Below are 22521 nucleotides of genomic sequence, written 5' to 3' on the forward strand. Positions count from 1 at the left end.
AAGGCCTTGCCACATTCAATACATTAGTAAAGTTTCTGTCCTCTATGGTCTAGCTAATGGTTATTAAGCCTTGAACAAAAACTAAAGGCTCTGCTACATTCGTTATACTTGCAAAGTTTTTCTCCAGTATAAATTATTGTATGTCTTGCAAGGCTTTAATGCTAACTGAACACTCTGCCACATTAATTACACTTGTTAGATTTCTCTCCGGCATGAACTCTCTGATGACATACAAGATATGAACTGTCGTGGAAGAGTTTGCCGCATTCATTACATTTGAAAGGTTTCTCTCCAGTATGGATCACATGATGATTAGTAAGGCTTGAACGCATACTAAAAGCTTTGCCACATTCATTACATTTGTAAGGTTTCTCTCCAGTGTGAATTCTCCGATGTTGTGCAAGGTGTGAAATATGATTGAAGACCTTTCCACACACATTACATTTGTAAGGTTTCTCTCCAGTATGAATGATCAGATGTTGTACAAGGTAGGAATTGCGACTGAACACCTTGCCACATTTGTTACATTCGTAAGGTTTTTCTCCAGTATGAATTGTCCGATGTTGCACAAGGTGTGAAATTTGATGGAATACCTTTCCACATTCATTACATTTATAAGGTTTCTCTCCAGTATGAATTCTTTGATGTTGTGCAAGGTGTGAAATCTGATTAAAGACCTTGCCACATTCGTTACATTTGTATGGTTTCTCTCCAGTATGAATCCTGCGATGCTGTGCAAGGTGTGAAATAGTATTGAAGACCTTGCCACATTCATTACATTTATATGGCTTCTCTCCAGTATGAATTCTTCGATGACTTGCAAGGTTTGATTTTTTATTGACGATCTTGCCACATATATCACATTTAAATTGCTTCTTTTTAGTGTGGATTATTTGATGTATAGTAAAATGTAAGCCTTGATGAAAGGCCTTGCCACACTCATTGCATTTGTAGTGTTCTGTCCCAATATTTGCTTTCTCTTTTTGTGTGAACAATGAATCCACAAAATTATATTCATAAGTATGAGAAATGTGGGTTTTGACAGTAGAAGAAATACATTGGAATGGGGAAACTAAGGAACTACTGTTGACAGATTTTTCCATGTGATCATATTTATATATTTTCCCTTCAGCTTGAAATAGCTGCAGTTCTGGTAGATGTGACTGCAAGTTTAATCCAAGCTGATTTGTAATAGGCTTGTTTTGTGCATCATCCTTTCTACCATGCATGTCTCTTCTACCAATGAGACTTTCCTTATAGGTCATACACACTCGTTTATAATGTCTTTCATCATGTCTCTGCAGACACTGAGAGTCATGTACATTTTTCTGGGTTTCTCTGAAGCAAAAATCTTGTATGTCGTGGCTTTCATGTCTTTCCAACATTGCCGTCTGGAATACTTCTCCTGTATTACTCTTCTTTTTTGGTGGTAATTCCTTGATCTCACATTTAGAAAAAATATCTACAAGATATAAGGAACCCACAGTTTCCAATTAATTACAGATAGTCAATAAATATCTCCTATTGAAATATGTAATAGGACACTAAGAGTAGTACTTATGTTAAAGTTATAAAGCCTCCCATTGATTTTTAATTTTTTGGAAAACAAAAGGAACAGAGATTTTCTAATAGAGAAAGGGTGACTGCACATAATTCAAACTAATTGCAGAAAAGCCTAGTATAAACAAACCTATGGCCAAACCACTTACATTGCAAAAATTTAGGTTAGCTCCCCAAAAAGGAGAACTTTTCCAACATGAAGCGTGAGTGTACTGCAATAGAAGGAAAACATATGGCTGTCTAATAGTTGAAAGAATTTTGTACTTAGGAAATTTATTGACTAAGGTCAGAGAAAACATTCTTTGGAGCAAACTGAAAAATAAAAAGGTATACAACACAGCGAAGGCACCCATGGCCTAAATGTCTGCACTGACCAGAAGCTCCCGTTCCCCAATATTATGTTATTGCAAGTGGGGACATCATTGGGCAACAATTAGGCCGTGAGGAGGAAGCTCGCATGAACAGGATTAGTGCCTGTATAAGAAAAACCACTAGAGTACTTGCTTCCTGCCACTCTGACATATGAGACACAGTAAGAAGCAGGCTGGGGCCAGGTGCGGTGGCTCACGCCTGTAATCTCAGCAACTTGGGAGGCCACGGTGAGTGAATCATCTGAGGTCAGAAGTTCAAGACCAGCCTGACCAACATGATTAAACTCTGTCTCTACTGAAAATACAGAAATTAGCAAAACTCCATCTCAAAAAAAAAAAAAAAAAGCAGACTGATGTAAAATAGAAAGAAGGTACCACCCAGGAAGTGTTTTTATGCATTTTGATCTTGGACTTCACTGCTTACAGATTTATGAGAAATTATTTCCTGCAGTTTAGGGTGTAAGCTTCTCAGTCTACGGTATTTCTTATGGCAGGCTGAGGTGGTTAAGACATGAAAAGGGTCCATCTAATAAACATGACAGAGACTGATAAATCTTTAAATCTTTCCTTTTTTTTTTTTTTTTTTTTTTTGAGATGAAGTCTTGCTCCTGTGCCCCAGGCTGGAGTGCAATGGCACGATATTGGCTCACTGCAACCTCCGCCACATGAGTTCAAGCAATTCTCCTGCCTCAGCATCCTGAGTAGCTGGGATTACAGGCGACTGCCACCATGCCCGGCTAACTTTTGTATTTTAATAGAGATGGGGTTTCACCATGTTGGCCAGGCTGGTCTCAAACTCCTGACCTTAGGTGATCCACCCACCTCAGCCTCCCAAAGTGCTGGGATTACAGGCATGAGCCACCACGCCCAGCCAAATCTTTTCTTAAATAAAGTAACTTTTCCATCTTTACAAAAACTGTGCAATATTCCTAGCCGTCTACCAACACTAACTTGCCAAAAGAAACTTGGAGTAAATTATTGCTTTTCAAATAGAGTAGGTCCACCAATTTACACTGAAAGTAAGTGAGGTCAATGGGATTTGATCTTGGGCTGCAGACCCAGGCATGTTCTTAAAAATGAATGCAGTATTGACCCGGCAATCCCATTACTAGGTGTATACCCAAAGGATTATAAATCATTTTACTATAAAGGCACATGCACATGTATGTTTCTTGCAGCAATATTTACAATAGCAAAGACTTAGAACCACAATAGCAAAGACTTAGAACCAACCCAAATGCCCATCAAGGATATACTGGATAAAGAAAATGTGGCACATGTACTGCATGGAATACTATGCAGCCATAAAAAAGAATGAGATTGGCAGGACACAGTGGTTCACACCTGTAATCCCAGCACTTTGGGAGGCTGAGGTGGGCAGATCGCCTGAGGTCGGGAGTTGGAGATCAGCCTGACCAACATGGTGAAACCCCATCTCTACTAAAAATACAAAATTAGCCAGGCATGGTGGCGCATACCTCTAATTCCAGCTACTTTTGAGGCTGAGGCGGGAGAATCGCTTGAACCCGGGAGGCAGAGGTTGTGGTGAGCCGAGATCGTGCCATTGCACTCCAGCCGGGGCAACAAGAGCGAAACTCCATCTCGGGAAAAAGAAAAAATGAGATCATGTCCTTTGTAGGGACATGGATGAAGCTGGAAGCCATCATTCTCAGCAAACTAACACAGGAACAGAAAACCAAACACTGCATGTTCTCACTCATAAGTGGGAGTTGAACAATTAGAACATACAGACACAGGGAGGGAAACAACATACAGCAGGGCCTATCGGTGTAGGGGGCAAGGGGAGGGAGAACATTGGGAAAAATACCTAATGCATGCAGGGCTCAAAACCTAGATGACGGGTTGATGAGTGCAGCAAACCACCATGGCACGTATATACGTACATAACAAACCTGCACAACACAGCACGACACAGCAAATAGGTGCATAGAAAGGAATCATTTCAAGGGAGCTACAAGAACTGGGTTGTGTTGCTAACCATGTCGCTTGGTAATCCTTCACAGACAATGGTATGTCAACCATCACACAGAGCAGACATTGGTTTAGGCTGTGTCCTGAGAAAGCTGTCCTATGGATAAGCAAGTGTCTTTCCTTACATAGTGAGAGTAGCATGGGGACTGAGAGAGTACTGTGGATATCGAGGTGGTCAGAAATACAAAGATTAATATGTTAAGAAATGACAGTAGGCCGGGAGCAGTGGCTCATGCCTGTAATCCCAACACTTTGGGAGGCCCAGGCAGGTGGATCACCTGAAGTCAGGAGTTCAAACCCAGCCTGGCCAACATGGTGAAACCCTGTCTCTATTAAAATACAAAAATTAGCTGGATGTGGAGGTTGGCACCTGTAATCCCAGCTATTGAAAAGGCTGAGGCAGTAGAATCACTTGAACCCGGGAGGAGGAGATAGCAGTGAGCAGAGATCATGCCATTGTACTCCAGCCTGAGTGACAGAGCAAGACTCCATGTCAAAAAATAGATAATTACAGTTCATCAGTTAAAATTTTGACCTTAGTAGAAAAGAACTGATTTAATAAAGTGCATAGTAATATTCCATCCTTGGCTGGGCACAGTGGCTCACGCCTGTAATCCCAGCACTTTGGGAGGCAGAGGCAGGCAGATCACGAAGTCAAGAGATCGAGATGAAACTCTGTCTCTACAATAAATGCAAAAATTAGCTGGGCATGGTGGTGCATGCTTGTAGTCACAACTACTCGGCAGACTGGGGGAGGAGAATCAATTGAACTTGGGAGGTAGAGGTTGCAGTGAGCCGAGATCCTGCCACTGCACTCCAGCCTGATGATACAGCAAGACTCCGTCTCAAAAAAGAAAAAAAAAAAAGTACCCCATCTTCAACTCTGGGAAAAATTGCAAGCGTGCAGCAAAAATGGAAGAGATTTTTTAAAGTCAGTATGATGAGGTGGAAAGAAAGCAGGTTTACATCTCTTATAATGTATCCTATGAAATTTATCAAACTGAATGACCTATGAATTCTATTTATAGGCATATAGTCAACAAATCCAACATACAGATTCAGCACGATCTCAGCTCACCTCTTTCTCCCAGGATGAAGAGATTCTCCTGCCTCAGTCTCCTGACTATAGGCGCCCACCACCATGCCCGGCTACTTTTAGTAATGATGGGGTTTTACCATGTTGGCCAGGCTGGTCTCAAACCCCTGACCTCAAGTGCTCCACTTGCCTCAGCCTCTCAAAGTGATGGGATTACAGGCATGAGCCACTGCATGAGGCCTTTTTTCCTATTTCAAATAGACAACCAGACTATTTGAACAAGTAGAGAGGGCTCCATGCAGTATCCTGGGCCCCAGATGCAAAGGAGGAGCAGCCCAGATTTTTCCATCCCCTGATTAGGTGTTCCAAGTACAGGAAATGGGATGGAACACGAATAGGTCAAGGGGCAGGTATAAGAGGCCTCAATTCTGATCTATAGGGACAGAGAACGGAGCATCAGATGGAATCAAGTACAGAAGCAGAGACCACAGGGGAAAGAGACCCCTCTGACACAGCCCTCCCTGTGCCGCAGAGTCAAGAAACCAAAGAGGTCACAGAAGCCAGATGACAAAGTGTTGCTCATCAGGATAAACACCCTACCTTTGTCTCTGAGCTGCAGCAGCACCACTAGAGGGCAAAAAGATCAAACTAATACACGTCTGAAGAGCATGGGGCACAGGTGTGGTGGCTCACGCCTGTAATCCCAGCACTTTGGGAGGCTGAGGTGGGCAAATCACGTGAGGTCGAGAGTTCGAGACCAATCTAGCCAAAATGGCAAAACGTCTCTACTAAAAATACAAAAATTAGCCAGGTGTGGTGGTGGTGCATGCCTGTAAAAAGAAGAGAAGAGAAAAAGAACATGCAGAGGAATAAGTGGGGCAAAGAAAGATGTCCATTCAGAGATCTCAGGATTGAAACTTTCCTTTTCCCACAGAATTCTCCCACTTGCAAAGAGTTTCCCCACATGCTATTTGAAGTTGGAGCTTCCAGTAGGCCCATCTGAGCTCTTACCTGGGTTTACATCTGTAAAACATTCCCAGCCAGACGCAATGGCTCATGCCTGTAACCCCAGTACTTTGGGAAGCCGAGGCAGGTGGATCACAAGGAGACCATCTTGGCCAAACTGGTGAAATCCCGTCTCTACTAAAAATATAAAAATTAGCTGGGCATGGTGGCATGTGCCTGCAGTCCCAGCTACTTGGGAGGCTGAGGCAGAATTGCTTGAACCCCAGAGGGGGAAGTTGCAGTGAACCGAGATCGTGTCACTGCACTCCAGCCTGGGTGACAGAGCAAGACTCTGTCTCAAAAAAAAAAAAAAAAAAAATTCCCACCCATCTTAATTTTTTTGCTATTTTCACTTCATGCTACACAGTCCAGGGCTGTTTGCCTTGCTCCAACAGGTCAGAAAGAGACTCCTGCTTATAAAAAGTAGGAAACATGACATGTTGGAGCTTTTCTAGAGCCTGAGCCCTATGTTTCTGTGGAAAACAAGGCATTGCAGATGGACCTAGGAAAATATTTCACAAATTCCTCCACTGACTGCCTCCTGAATCCTTAAAGAGCACTGTAATATGTGGACATCGAGCTCTCTTCCAAGAACTACCGAATCGAAAGCACAGGAGTAGCAAACAGAAAACTGGATATCTTTAAAGTCTGCCTTAAGGTTTTGTTTTGTTTTTGTTTTTTGAGACAGAATCTCTCTCTGTTACCCGGGCTGGAGTGTAGTGGTGTGTTCTTGGCTCACTGCAACCATTGCCTCCCAGGTTCAGGTGATAATCTTACCTCAGCCTTTCTAGTAGCTGGGATTACAGGCACGTGCCACCACGCCTGGATAATTTTTGTATTTTTAGTAGAGACGACGTTTCTCCATGTTGGTGAGGCTGGTATCGAACTCCTGACCTGAAGTGATCCACAAGCGTTCGCCTCTCAAAGTGCTGGGATTACAGGCATGAATCACCACGCCTTGCCAGCCATAATGTTTTAAGCCTACTTTACTTCTGGAACCGCCACTGAGCTATCACGAAGAATGCAGAACATCTAAACAAAGGTGACAAAGTCCAGATGCTATATCATGAAGCTTTTCATTTTGAAATCAATACAGCTTCCATTTTAGTCAAGCAAGGATGGGGCTCACAGGAGGCAACTGGAGAAAATACAAAGATACGCAAGGGCACATCCCCACTTCTGGAGGGAAGTTATCCTCACCCAGAGAGAGCAGGTTCCTATAATTCTCCAGCATCACGTCCCTGTATAGAGTCCTCTGAGCAGGGTCCAGGCATTTCCACTCCTCCTGAGAGAATTCTATGGCCACATCCCTGAATGTCAATAGACCCTGAAATGAAAACACATTTTAACAAAATGGTTATGGGAGGAGTTCTTATCTTTACAGAAAATGAGAAGAGGAGAGGGGGAAGCATGGACTTAATTGTAGTGAATGTTCTGACATCTGAGTAAGGGATTTTTCACCACATGATGTCTTCCCAGTGGTGTTCGATTATACTTTTTGAAGAGGTCATGATACCCTCTCGGTATAAATTTCTTCTGTTTGTGAAGAATACAAGAAACACTCAAATAAATAATAGATGCCTTGTTCCCATTATAGAAATGTTAGAAACTTTTGGCCAGGTGCTGTGGCTCACGCCTGTAATCCCAATACTTTGGGAGGCTGAGGCAGGCAGATCACAAGGTCAGGAATTCGAGACTAGCCTGGACAATATGGTGGAACTCTGTCTCTACTAAAAATACAAAAATTAGCCCGATGTGGTGGTAGATGCCTGTAGTCCCAGCTACTCAGGAGGCTGAGGCAGGAGAATTGCTTGAACCCAGGAGGTAGAGGTTGCAGTGGGCCGAGATCGTGCCACTGCACTCCAACCTGGGCAACAGAGTGAGACTCCATTTCAAAAAAAAAAAAAAAGGAACGTTAGAAACTTTCATTGACACACCAAGTGACATTCAATATCTAGATGAGATAGAGCATGAGTAATGCTTTCAAAGATGACAAAGTTCACAGTGAAATATCAGCCGGGCTCGATGGCACATGCCTGTAATACCAGCTACATGGGAGGCTGAGGCTGGAGACTTGCTTGATCCTGGGAGGCAGAGGTTGCAGTAATCCAAGATCACACCACTGCACTCCAGCCTGTTCAACAGAAACTCCGTCTCAAAAAAAGAAAAAAAAATTAGCTGGGCATGGTGGCAGGCATCTGTGGTTCCAGCTACTTGGGAGGCTGAGGAGGGAGGATGTCTTTACCCCGAGGGTACAGGTTGCAGTGAGCTACGATTGCACCACTGAGCTTCAGCCTGGGCAACAAAGCGAGGCCCCATCTCAAAATAAAATACAAGAAAACAAAATTACTCAAAGTACAAAAATACATTTTGTATATATATGTCCACAAAATAATAAAGTTTACACAGACCCAAAAAACTAGAGTTGAATGCAAAGGGTTGTCATTTTCCCCAGATTTTCAAAATATAAAAGATTTTCAAAATATATACATATGTGTGCATGTGTATATATATGTGTGTATATGTGTGTGTGTGTGTGTGTGTGTGTGTGTGTGTATAGTTTTCTTTAACTGAAGAGGAATCTTGGTGGAAAAGAATACTTTGGCAGTTGAGTGCAGGGGAGAATCTGTTCGGTTCTCAGAAAACAGGAGATTACCCATCCTAGAAGCAATCACTCTTTCACCAGCCTTCCCTGGAGGAATCCTCAGATATCTGCAGGCGAGCACAGAGGCCGTGACTATGGCACTCTTTATACAGAGAAAAGTCACAAAGGACCCACATGTCATTCAGCCAATTTCCAATGCAGGTGTCAAAGAGGAAGGTAGCCATGTTTACTAACATGAGAACATGTTAATTTTCACAACCAGCAGGATCAAATATCAGAGTAAAATATTTACTAAAGACAAAGAAGAAAACTACAGACACTGGGCGTCAGGCCTCTGAGCCCAAGACTGCACGTATACATCCAGATGGCCTGAGGCAACAGAAAAGCACAAAAGAAGTGAAAGTCAGCTCCTGTCTTAACTGATTGACCAACTTTATGACTTTCCATTATGACTTGTTCCTGCTCTGTCCCAACTGATCGATGGACCTCGAGACATTTTTCTGGACAATGAGTTTTATGATCTCCCCACCAGGCACCTTGTGACCCCCTCCTCTGCTGACAATAGATAAGCACCTTTAACTGTAACTTTCCACTGCTTACCCCAGTCCTATAAAACTGCCCCACCCCTATCTCCCTTTGCTGACTCCTTTTTTGGACTCAGCCTACCTGCACCCAGGTAAAATAAACAGCCTTGTTCCTCACACAAAACCTGTTTGGTGGTCTCTTCACAGGGACGTGTGTGACATTTGGTGAGACCCGGGACAGGAAGACTCCTTCGGGAGACTGATCCCCTGTCCTGATCTCCATGAGGAGCTCCAGCTACCACCTCGGGTCCTCAGACCAACCAGCCCAAGGAACATCTCACCAATTTCAAATTGGGTAAGTGGTCTTTTTACTGTCTTCTCCAACTTCTCTCACTATCCCTCATCCTCTTTCTCCTTTCAATTTCAGCACCACCTTTCAATCTCTCCCTTCCCTTAATTTCAGTTCCTTTCCTTTTCTGGTAGAGACAGAGGAGACATGTTTTATCTGTGAACCCAAAACTCCAGTGCTGGTCACGGACTTGGGAAGACAGTTTTCCCTTGGTGTTTAATCACTGCAGGGATGCCTTTCTGATTATTCACCCACATTTCAGACTTGTTCAATCACTGCAGGGACACCTGCCTTGATCCTCCACCTTGGCGGCAAGTACCACTTCCTCTTTGTGGCAAGTACCACCCCACTCTCTCTCTGTGTCTCTACCCCTCTTTTCTCTAAACTTATGTTTTTACTATGGGCAACCATCCCCCCTCCATTCCTCCTAGTTCCCCCTTAGCCTGTGTTCTTAAAAACTTGAAACCTCTTCAACTCTCACCTGATCTAAAGCCTAAGCCTCTTATTTTCTCCTGCAACACTGCTTGGCCCCAATACAAACTTGATAATCACTCTAAATGGCCAGATAATGGCACTTTTGATTCATCCTACAAGACAGACCTAAATAATTTTTGTCATAAGATGGGCAAATGGTCTGAGATGCCTTATGTCCAGGCATTTTTTCACTTCACTCCCTCCCTAGCCTCTGCTCCCAATGTGACTAGTCCCAAATCCTTCTTTCCCTCCTGTCTGTCCCTTCAGTCCCAACACCAACTGCCGCTGAGTCTTCTCAATCCTCCTTTTCTGCAGACCCCTCTTACCTCTCTCCCCCTCCCCAGGCCACTCCTCAGCAGGCTGAATCAAGTCCCAATTCTTCCTCAGCCTCTGCTCCCCCACCCTGTAACCCTGCTGTCACCTCCCCTCCCCACACCCAGTTCGGCTTACAATTTCATTCTGCAGCAAATACTCCCCCATCTGCCCAACAATTTCCTCTTCAAAAAGTGCTGGAGCTGAGGGCAACATCAGAGTGCATGTACCATTTTCTCTATCAGACCTTTCCCAAATTAATCAATGCTTAGGCCCCTTCTCATGAGACCCCATTAAATATATACAGGAATTCTAGTATTTAACCCAATACTACAACTTAACCAGGAGTGACTTAAATGTCATCCTAACTTCTACCCTTTCCCCAGATGAGTGGGATAGAGTTTATACCCTAGCCCAGTCCCACACTGACACCTGCTGGCATCATGAGCCAGACCTTCAAGAAGGCATCAGGGTAGTTCCCCAAGAAGATCCCCAATGGGAATACCAGACAGGTTCCCGAAGTATAGCTAGACAAGATTATGATTTCCTGCCTAGTTGAAGTGCTTAAAAAGGCAGCTTACAAAGCTGTTAATTATGACAAACTTAAAGAAACTGCCCAAGGTAAAGATGAAAACCCAGCCTAGTTCATGGTTCATCTGGCAGCAACTCAGACACTTTACAGCCCTAGACCCTGAAGGTTCAGAGGGCCGTCTCATTCTCAATATGCACTTTATCAACCAGTCAGCTCCTGACATTAGCAAAAAAGGTTCAAAAATTGGAATCCAGTCCTCAAACCCCACAACAGGAATTAATCAACCATAGAGAGGAGGCAGCTAAATGGCAATGCATTTCTGAGTTACAATTACTTGCCTCTGCTGTGAGACAAAACTCAGCTGCACCTCCAGCACACAAGAACTTCAAAACGCCTAAGCTGCAGTGGTCAGGCATCCCTACAGGACCTCCTCTCTCAGGATCTTGCTTCAAGTGCCAGAAATCTGGCCACTGGGCCAAGGAATGCCTGCAGCCAGGGATTCCTCCCTAGCCATGTCCCATCTATTCAGGGACCCACTGGAAATCAGACTGCCCAGCTCACCCAGCAGCCACTCCTAGAGCCCCTAAAGCTCTGGCCCAAGGCTCTTTGACTGACTCCTTCCCAGATCTGCTCAGCTTAGCAGCTGAAGACTGACACTGCCCAATTGCCTCAGAAGCCCTCTGGACCATCAGGGATGCTGAGCTTTGGGTAACTCTCACAGTGGAGCATAAGTCCATCCGCTGTTTAACTGATACAGGGGCTACCTACTCCACATTACCTTCTTTTCAAGGGCCTGTTTCCCTTGCCTCCATAACTTGTGGGTATTGATGGCCAGGCTCCTGGACCCCTTAAAATTTCCCAATTTGGTGCCAACTTGAACAATATTCTTTTATGCACTCCTTTTTAGTTATCCCCACCTGCCCAGTTCCCTTACTAGGCTGAGACATTTTAACAAAGTTACTTGCTTCCCTGACTATTCCTGGACTACAGCCACATCTCATTGTCACCCTTCTTCCCAACCCAAAGCCTCCTTCACATCTTCCTCTTGTATCCCCCGATCTTAACCCACAGGTATGGGACACCTCTGCTCCCTCCCTGGCAACTGATCACACACCCATACCTAATCACCCTTACCCTGCTCAACACCAGTATCCCATCCCACAACAGGCTTTAAGGGGATTAAAGCCTGTTATCACTCGCCTGCTACAGCATGAGCTTCTAAAATCTACAAACTCTCCTTACAATTCCCCCATTTTACGTGTCCAAAAACAAGTATTACAGGTTGGTTCAGGATCTATGCCTTTTAAATCAAATTGTTTTGCCTATCCACCCTGTGGTGCCCAACCTGTACACTCTTTTGTCCTCAATACCTCCCTCCACAACTCACTATTCCATTCTTGATCTTAAAGATTATTTTTTCACTATTCCCCTGCACCCCTTATCTCAGCCCCTCTTTGCTTTTACCCGGAATGACTCTGACACTCATCAGTCCCAGCAGCTTACTTGGACTGTACTGCCACAAGGCTTCCGGGATAGCCCTCATTACTTCAGCCAAGCTCTTTCTCATGATTTACTTTCTTTCCACTCCTCTGCTTCCTACCTTATTCAATACATTGATGACCTTCTAGTCTGTAGTCCCTCCTTTGAGTCTTCGCAAAAAGATACTCTCCTACTCCTTCAACATTTATTCTCCAAAGGATATCAGGTATCCCCCTCCAAAGCTCAAATTTCTTCCCCATCCGTTACCTACATTGGCATAATTCTTCATGAAAACATGTGTGCTGTCCCTGCCAACTGTGTCTGGCTGATCTCTCAAACCCCAACCCCTTCTACAAAACAAAAACTCCTTTCCTTCCTGGGCATGGTTGGATACTTTCACCTTTGGATACCTGGCTTTGCCGTCCTGTGGACGGCAAGCCACCCAGGCACTGAGGCAAGAGACTGAGGACACGAGCTGGTCCAGTATAATAAAATATAAAACAAGAATAGTCATACCAGATATAGATCTTAGATATGATTATATATGAATATCATTAATCATTAGTTGGTAGTAATTACTCTTTATCCCAATATTATAATAATCCCTGCTCTATAATCATAACCTAGGAAAAACCAGGCCATAGAGAGATAGGAGCTGAGGGGACATAGTGAGGTGTGACCAGAAGACAAGAGTGCGAGCCTTCTGTTATGCCTGGACAGGGCCACCAGAGGGCTCCTTGGTCTAGTGGTGATGCCAGCATCTGGGAAATGCCCGTTGCCAGGCAGACCGTGGTCTAGCGGTAGCAAAAGGTGTCAAGAAACAACACCCGCTACTTAGCAGACCGTTTCCGGAAAGGGAGTCACCTTTTCCCCGGGGGAGTTTAGAGAAGACTCTGCTCCTCCACCTCTTGTGGAGGGCCTGGCACCAGTCAGGCTTTCCCACAGTTATCCGGAGGCCTAACCGTCTCCCTGTGATGCTGTGCTTCAGTGGTCACGCTCCTAGTCTGCCTTCATGTTCCATCCTGTACACCTGGCTCTGCCTTCTAGATAGCAGTAGCAAATTAGTGAAAGTACTAATAGTCTCTGATATGTAGAAATAATGGCATAAGCTGTCTTTGTCTTCTCTCTCTCTCTGCCTCAGCTGCCAGGCAGGGAAGGGCCCCCTGTCCAGGGGACACGTGACCCACGTGACCTTACCTATTATTGGAGATGACTCACATTCTTTACCCTGCCCCTTTGCTTTGTATACAATAAATAACAGCGAAGCCAGACATTCGGAGCCACTACTGGTCTCCGCGCATTGGTGGTAGTGGTCCCCTGGGCCCAGCTGCCTTTTCTTTGTCTTGTGTCTTTATTTCTACACTCTCTCGTCACCGCACACGGGGAGAGACCCACCGGCCCTGTGGGCTGGTCCCTACATCTGGCGCTCTGACGTGGGGCTCTCCCTTGCTGTGTGAAGTTGCACCCTGAGTGCGGGATCAGTGGAGGAGTTCAACGAGAGATTCCTGAGGATTGCGGTCAATAAATTTGGTGGTAAGCTACAGCACTCAGAGTATTCCGGGGACACCATGGGACAGGCCAGTACAAACTACTCGGCTTATTTAAATTTTATAAAAACTCTTCTTAAAGAAGGAGGTGTTAAAGTCTCTACTGAAAAGTTAATTGAACTATTTGAGGTTGTAGATCTTCTTTGCCCTCGGTTTCCGACTGAAAGAACTTTAGAACTTAAAGATTGGGATGAGATTGGCAAACAATTCAAACTTGCTCATAAAGGGGGACATTTTATTCCACCCACCATTTGGTCAATCTGGGCTTTGGTTCGCTCTGCCTTAGACTCCTTACAGGCTCAGGAGGACAACATGGAGACTGATCCCTCCTACCTCTCCTCTGAGGAGGTCGAGGAAGTTCTCAGTTCTCTTTCCCCTGAGGATACTGCACAAGTTGAGAACATAATTTCACAGGAGGACCTTCACTCTGACATGCCTGTGCCGCCGCCACCCACACCAGAGGCTGCCGCACCCCCGTTGTTGCTTTACCATGAGCTTTTAACTGACCTAAATGCACTCATTTCCCCCAACCAGCAAAACTTGGCTGAAACATCAACAGCCATTGCGGCCAGACCCTCCTGTCTCTCCTCCCTCTTTTAACGCTGCCGCTGTGCAAATAGCTGATAAGATCAGGCAGCCTGAAAACGACTCTATAAATTATGTTCCTATGCAGCCCGGTACAGAGGCTCCGCTATCTAAACAGCCGGGAAAAGAGGCTCCCAATTCTCGGCCCGGTAAGGAGGAGGCCCTCAATACTATTTATTCTAATCGGACTCAGTTAAAGTCACAGGGTCCCTTGAAGCCTGGCTCCTTTCCTGCAAATCGGACTCAGAGTCACAGGCTCCCTTGAAGCATGGATCCTTTTTCTGAAAATCGGACTCAGTTAGAGTCACAGGCTCCCTTGAAGCCTGGATTCTTTTTCTGAAAATCGGACTCAGTTAGAGTCACAGGCTCCCTTAAAGCCTGGATCCTTTTCTGAAAATCGGACTCAGTTAGAGTCACAGGCTCCCTTGAAGCCTGGTCCACTTCCTACAAATCGGACTCGGATAGAGTCACACGCCCCTGTGAAGCCTGGTCCGCAGTTGCCATGGCAGCCTGGTTTTCAGGCCCATGAAAGACCTGCTCAGCAGGTAATCTGGTCTCAATCTGGCTCTAAGTTTCTCAACTCTCCTTCTATGCAAAATTCTACACCTTTTCCTGCTCCTGATCTGGTCACAACTGCTGTTGCTAATACTACTATTGCCGCTTACAAGCAACAAATTACATACGTCCCTGAAAATGACACTCCGCTTATGAGGGCTATAATTCAGGCAAGGGAATATGGGGATCCCGAAGCCTGGCAATTTCCTGTAATTTTACAACCTCCAGTACATGCCACCCCAACAGTACAAAACCACCCACAGCCTGTTGTTGATCCTGCACAGCAGGCAGCTGACCCCGCAGCTCAACAAGATCAAGAGGCTGATAATCAAGCCCCTCAGCCCGAAAATCAGGCTGCTCAGGGAAATAATCAGGCTCCGTCCGCAATTGCCTGCTCCTGGGGCCCAGCCGATACCTGGCATTCCCACTGTTCAGGCGGTGGTAGTTCAGCCTGACCCCATACGTCCAGGCCAGGTCCAGCTACGCCCTGCTACTTGGGAAAGTTTTTCTTTTAAATTCCTTAAAGATTTTAAGGAATCAGTGAAACGATATGGCACCAACTCTCCTTTTGTCTGTTCCACATTAAAAGCCTTAGCAGAAGATAAACGTTTGGTACCCTATGATTGGGAACTTTTAGCAAAGTCAGTCTTATCTAAATCTCAGAATTGACAATTCAGGACTTGGTGGGTTGATGCTGTCCAGGAACGCATTCGTCTTAATCAGGGCTCTAATCCTCCTGTTAAGGTTACGGCTGACCAGTTACTGGGAATGGGTCAATGGGCTGCAATCCGACACCATACTACACTAAATGATGAGGTTATTGAACAACTGCGAAAATGTTGCTTAGATGCTTGGGACAAAATTCAAGATGATGGTAAAGTATGCCCATCTTTCACAGCAGTCAGCCAGGGACAACATGAGCCCTACCCAGACTTTATTGCTCGTCTTCAAGACGCAGCAGAAAAGGCTATTCCTGATAGCTACGGCCAAAGACTTGTAGAACTTATGGCTTATGAACAAGCAAATCCAGATTGTCAGGCGGCTATTCGCCCCGTCAAAGGCAAAATTCCACCGGGTGGTGATGTACTCACCTCCTACATTAAAGCCTCTGAAGGGGTGGGAGGAACTCTGCATACAGCAATGATTATCGCACAAGCTATGGCCTGTATTCGAATGCCTGGACAATTCTCTGGCCAATGCTTCATATGCGGCCAGAAGGGACATGCAGAAAGAAATTGCCCTTGGCGTGCAGATCACCGTCCCTTACATCACCACCACCAACAAACTTTTCAGCAGCAGGACACCCCACCTTCTACTGTATGCCCACGATGCCGAAAGGGCTTTCATTGGGCGTCTCAATGCCATTCCAAATTTGATATTACTGGCAATCCATTTTGACCTTCTAAAAATGAGGGAAACGGGATGAGGGGCCAGCCCCCGGCCCCTTTAAACAATGGGGCATTCCTCAACTCTCAGCCCTGGGCGTCCAGCCAGACGGGAGCCTTCCCAGTTCATTCCATTCATCCTCCACCCCAATTCCCACTTCAGCAATTTGTCCCACAGGATCTAATGGCTCAGCCCCAGCACGAATCTCAGTACAATGCTTGTCCCCCGCCACCACAGGCTCAGCAGCAGTAGATCTCTGTTGTACCAGAGATATTTCTTTGTTGCCTGGAGAGCCACCTATTGCTGTTCCTACAGGTGGTTTTGGTCCCTTGCCGGCTGGCAGTGTAGGTTTGCTCCTAGGACATTCAAGTTTAAATTTAAGAGGTGTTCAAGTACATACTGGTGTAAGTGATTCTGACTATTCAGGTGAAATTCATATTGTCATTAGCTCTGCAGTCCCTTGGAATGCAGCAGCAGGGGACAGCATTGCTCAACTCCTGATACTTCCTTACATTCCTTTGGCATCCAGTTCTGGTACAAGAAAAAGAGGTTTTGGTGACACAGATTATCAAGGTAAAGCGGCCTACTGGGCCAGCAAAATTTCTGACACTCGTCCTGTGTGCTCCGTGCATATTCAGGGAAAAAAGTTTGAGGGAATGATTGACACGGGTGCTGATGTTTCTATTATAGCTTTACATCAATGGCCCCGACACTGGCCAAAGGAGCATGCCACCACAGCATTAGTGGGTGTCAGTCAGGCTTCAGACATATATGAAAGCTCCACAATTTTCCATTGCACAGGCCCTGAAGGACAGACTGGAACTATTTGCCCCCTTATTACACCCATTCCTGTTAATCTGTGGGGAAGAGCTCTTTTATATCAATGGGGGGCTCAGATTACTTTTCCTAAAGGCAATTACAGCTAGCAGAGTAAAGATATGATGACTAAAATGGGATTTGTTCAAGGTATGGGTTTAGAAAAATCAGCACAAGGCGTCACTGAGCCTATCATACCTACTCCTAAAGCAGACTCTACAGGACTTGGTTATTCTTTTTAGAAGCGGTCACTATCAAGCCTCTAGACCCCATCCCTTTGACGTGGAAAACTCAAAAACCTGTCTGGGTAGATCAGTGGCCGCTTCCAAAAAATAAGCTGGAGGCACTTCATATTTTGGTTCTTGAGCAATTAAAATTGGGACACATTGAACCTTCTTTTTCTCTTTGGAATTCACCTATTTTTGTTATCCAAAAGAAATTTGTTAAGTGGAGAATGCTTACTGATCTTAGGGTGGTAAATGCTGTCCTTCAGCCTATGGGGACATTACAGCCTGGTTTACCCTCCCCCACTATGATTCCTGAGTATTGGCCACTTATCATCATTGACCTTAAAGATTGCTTCTTTACCGTTCCTCTGGCCCCTCAGGATTTTGAAAAATTTGCTTTCACTGTTCCAACCCTTAATAATATCGCTCCTGCAGCACGTTACCATTGGAAAGTTCTACCTCAAGGTATGCTCAATAGCCCTACTATTTGTCAATATTATGTGGGATGCATATTAAAGCCAGTTAGAGATAAATTTCCCCAATGTTATATTATTCATTACACAGATGATATTCTTTGTGCAGCACCTTCACGTTCTGTATTGATATCTTGTTTTTCTGCATTACAACAAGCAGTCACAGCAGCTGGCTTGGTTATCGCCCCAGAAAAAATTTAGACTTCATCCCCCTATTACTATTTAGGAATGCAGCTAAAGGACAAGGTCATTAAGCCTCAAAAAGTTCAACTCAGATGAGATTCCTTAAAAACTTTAAATGATTTCCAAAAATTACTTGGAGATATTAATTGGATTCGTCCCTCCTTAGGCATTCCTACTTATGCTCTGTCTAATCTTTTTGCAGCACTATGGGGCAATCCTGATTTACGCAGTAAAAGGTCTTTGACTCCTGAGGCAGATTCTGAATTACGACTTATAGAAAAATGCATTCAACAGTCTCAGGTTACCAGAGTGAATCCACATTTACCTTGTGAAATACTAATTTTTCCCACTGAACATTCTCCAACAGGACTCATTATTCAGGCACATAATTTAATTGAATGGTGCTTTCTTCCACACAACTCTTTACAGACGCTAACTATATATCTCGATCAAATTTCTACCTTAATTGCTCAGGCTCGTTCTCATCTCCTTCGTCTTTCGGGAACAGAGCCCCAAAAAATCATTGTTCCCCTTACCCGATTACAAGTTCAACAGGCTTTTGCTACTTGCATTGCTTGGCAAGTGCATTTGGCAGGTTTCCCTGGTTTGATTGATAATCACTGTCCTAATGTAAAATTATTTCATTTCCTTAAACTCACTTCTTGGATTTTACCTAACATTACTAGAAACACCCCATTACCTGAAGCTGTCACTGTTTTCACTGATGCTTCCTCTAATGGCAGAGCAGCATATACAGGACCAAGAGAACGTGTTCTTAACACAGGAGCTATTTCAGCACAATGAGCTGAGCTGCTTGCTGTTATGGCTGTCCTTGAAGACTTTCCTGAACCAGTTAACCTCGTCTCTGACTCAGCACATGTAGTACATGTTGCTCGCAACATTGGAACTGCCTTAATCAAATTTTTGCCTGATGATAACCTATTTTTTCTTTTTCAAAAATTTCAGTCTGTGCTCAGAGCAAGGTCTTCTCCTTTCTACATTACTCACATTCGGGCCCACACACCTCTCCCCGGACCCCTCTCGACAGCAAATGCCAGAGCTGATACATTAGTTACTCCCGTTTTTACAGCTGCAGAAAACTTGCATGCTTTAACCCATGTCAATGCTGCGGGACTCCGAAAAAAGTTCCCCCTTACATGGAAACAAGCTAAAACCATTGTACGTCACTGTCCTACTTGTCAAGTGTTAATTTTACAGTCACCGTCTTCAGGAGTTAACCTTAGAGGACTTTCACAGAACACTCTCTGGCAAATGGATTATCCTCCTTTTGGCAAGCTTTCTTTTATACATGTAACTATTGATACCTTTTCTCGTTTTATTTGGGCCACTTGTCAAACAGGAGAAAGTGCAGCTCATGTTAAACGACATATGCTTTCCTGTTTCTCGGTTATGGGCTGTCCTGAGAAACTAAAAACTGATAACGGCCCTGGCTACACTAGTGCTGCTTTCAAACAGTTTACTCAGACCTGGGCAATTACTCACACAACTGGCATCCCCTATAATTCTTAAGGACAGGCTTTAGTTGAACGAGCCAGTAAAACACTCAAAGATCAACTTCGAAAACAAGCAACTAAATCAAAGGGAGATGCTGTTACTCCTCATGCCCAATTAAATCTGGCTCTTTTCACACTAAATTTCTTAAACTTAACAAGAAATCAACCTTTCACAGCCACAGAACAACATTTCACTGGAAATAAATTTGATCCACAAAAAGGAATGCGAGTATGGTGGAAGGATGTAAAAACGGACACATGGGAATTAGGCACGGTCATAACTGGGGGTAGGGGTTTTGCTTCTGTTTCCCCAGGAAAAGGACTACAGCCCACGTGGATTCCCTCCTGACAATTAAAATTGCACCATAACTCCAAAGATGAAACGCTCCCAGAAACAAAAGGCAAAGACACATCCGAACCAAAAGAGCATCTTTCACCGCCTGACACATACACTTCAGACCTCCACATTGAGGCAAAATCTCGCCGTGTGACCTACAACACCTCTCGTTCAACTCCACCAACATGGGGTCAAATAAAGGTTTTATCTCATCAAACAGAAAATTTCTTAACAGAAAAAGGAATCCCAAAAACTGCCGGTAATATAATTCTGGCTGCCTTTATGGTAGTCAGTGCAGCGGTAACTATACCACCGGTTGGGGCAATTCAAAATTATACTTATTGGGCATATGTTCCTTTTCCCCCTCTAATTCGGTCTGTCTCCTGGATGGACTCCCCAGTAGAAGTTTACACTAACAATAGTGCATTCATGCCGGTCCCTAATGATGATTGGTTTCCAGCTCAACCGGAAGAAGAAGGTATGCACTTAAATCTGTCAATTGGTTATAAATATCCACCACTATGCATTGGGAAGATGCCTGGCTGTTTAGCTTATTCGTACCAGAATTGGAGGTGGACTGTACCGTCCTTTATGAGTAATTCTTATCAATTGCATAATGTGTTCGGTACTAACTCTTCTCAACTTTTCACTGTCAAACATAATCCACATGAGGGATGGAGAATTCCTCTCACTGCCAAAGCTAATAAAACAAAAGGACTGCCAGTCTGCCCAAAGAAACCTACAAAGGGGCCTTTTAAGGTGACTTCAATTTTATGGGATGATTGTAATTCTCCTAAGGCCGTTGTACTTCAAACTCTAGCCACGGGTATTGTTATTGATTGGGCTCCAAAAGGATATTATTGGCAAGATTGCTCTGGCAAAACTACCTTATGCTCGGAGGTTATTTATTCCTTAAAGTATAAAGAGTATGGATGGCAGTCTTACATGCTGAGACAATGGGTGTCTCCTTACCCATTTCAATGGAAGGACGCAGGCATTGCTCCTCCTAGACCAAAAATGATTCATCCCTTTGTCACCCCGGAACATCCTGAACTATGGAAATTAGCTGCAGCCCTGACAGGAATAAGGGTATGGAACGCTACCTATCAACTCCTTCGTACTAATACCAAAACACCCACATTCAACATCACCCTCATTTCTGAATGGGTGATGCCCATCAGGAGCTGTGTCAAACCCCCTTACATGCTGTTGGTTGGAAATATAATTATTATTCCTAATGCATAAACTATAGAATGTGAAAACTGTAAGCTGTTCACTTGCATTGATGCAAATTTTAATCCCACTACAAGTATTCTCTTAGTAAGGGCTAGGGAGGGAGTATGGATACCAGTTTCTTTACATTATCCATGGGAATCTTCTCCTTCTATTCACATAGTCAACGAAGTTCTTAAAGGTATCCACAAAAGAACAAAGAGATTTATTTTTACTCTTATTGCAGTCCTTGCAGGACTAATTGCGGTTACTGCAACAGCAGCAACTGCTGGAGTTGCCATCCACAATTCTGTTCAAACCGCTCCCTATGTCGAAGCATGGCAAAAAACTCCTCCAGACTTTGGAATTCTCAGGCTCAAATTGATCAAAAATTAGCTAATCAAATTAATGATCTCCGCCAAAGTGTAACATGGCTGGGAGATAGTTACGAATTTGGAACACCGTACGCAATTACAGTGTGATTGGAATACTTCTGATTACTGCATAACGCCTTATGCTTATAATCAAGATCAACATAGCTGGGAAAAAGTCTCAAGACATTTAAAAGCATGGGATGATAACCTTGGATATTTCACAACTTAAAGAGCAAATTTTTGAGGCTTCACAAGCCCATTTATCCACTGTTCCTGGCTCAGACATATTTGAAGGCATAACTAAACAATTATCTGATTTTAATCCCTCCAAATGGTTCAAACCCTTCGGGGGATCATTGTTGTTACTGGCATTATTAATATTGGTATGCTTATGTAGTCTCCTTTTAGTCTGCAGATGCCTCCAAGGAGTCCGAAACCAAGTCTGAAGTCAACGACAAGCAATGATGGCGATGGCGATCCTACTTAATAAAAAGGGGGGGAGATGTGGACGGCAAGCCACCCCGGTACCGAGGCAAGAGACTGAGGACATGAGCTGTTCCAGTATAATAAAATATAAAACAAGAATAGTCATACCAGATATAGATCTTATATATGATTATATATGAATATCATTAATCATTAGTCAGTAGTAATTACTCTTTATCCCAATATTATAATAATCCCTGCTCTATAATCATAACCTAGGAAAAACCAGGCCATACAGAGATAGGAGCTGAGGGGACATGGTGAGGTGTGACCAGAAGACAGTGTGAGCCTTCTGTTATGCCTGGACAGGGCCACCAGAGGGCTCCTTGGTCTAGTGGTGATGCCAGCATCTGGGAAGATGCCCGTTGCCAGGCGGACCATGGTCTAGCGATAGCAAAAGGTGTCAAGCAACAACACCCGCTACTTAGCAGACCGGGAAAGGGAGTCTCCTTTTCCCCGGGGGAGTTTAGAGAAGACTCTGCTCCTCCACCTCTTGTGGAGGGCCTGGCACCAGTCAGGCTTTCCCGCAGTTATCTGGAGGCCTAACCATCTCCCTGTGATGCTGTGCTTCAGTGGTCACGCTCCTA

At 44.3% G+C, this 22521-nt stretch overlaps 1 protein-coding gene across 1 annotated transcript in view; it reads right to left on the reverse strand.

Annotated features, from left to right (window-relative positions):
- The window catches only part of ZNF83 (zinc finger protein 83), a 34253-nt gene that overhangs the window by 459 nt on the left and 11273 nt on the right, over positions 1–22521 (reverse strand). The window contains 2 exon segments of the mRNA XM_030821234.1: positions 2–1462; positions 7165–7291. Of these exon segments, the coding sequence (XP_030677094.1) occupies positions 2–1462; positions 7165–7291 (1588 nt within the window).

This window comes from Nomascus leucogenys, chromosome 10 (genome assembly GCF_006542625.1).
Source record: "Nomascus leucogenys isolate Asia chromosome 10, Asia_NLE_v1, whole genome shotgun sequence".
NCBI lineage: Eukaryota > Metazoa > Chordata > Mammalia > Primates > Hylobatidae > Nomascus > Nomascus leucogenys.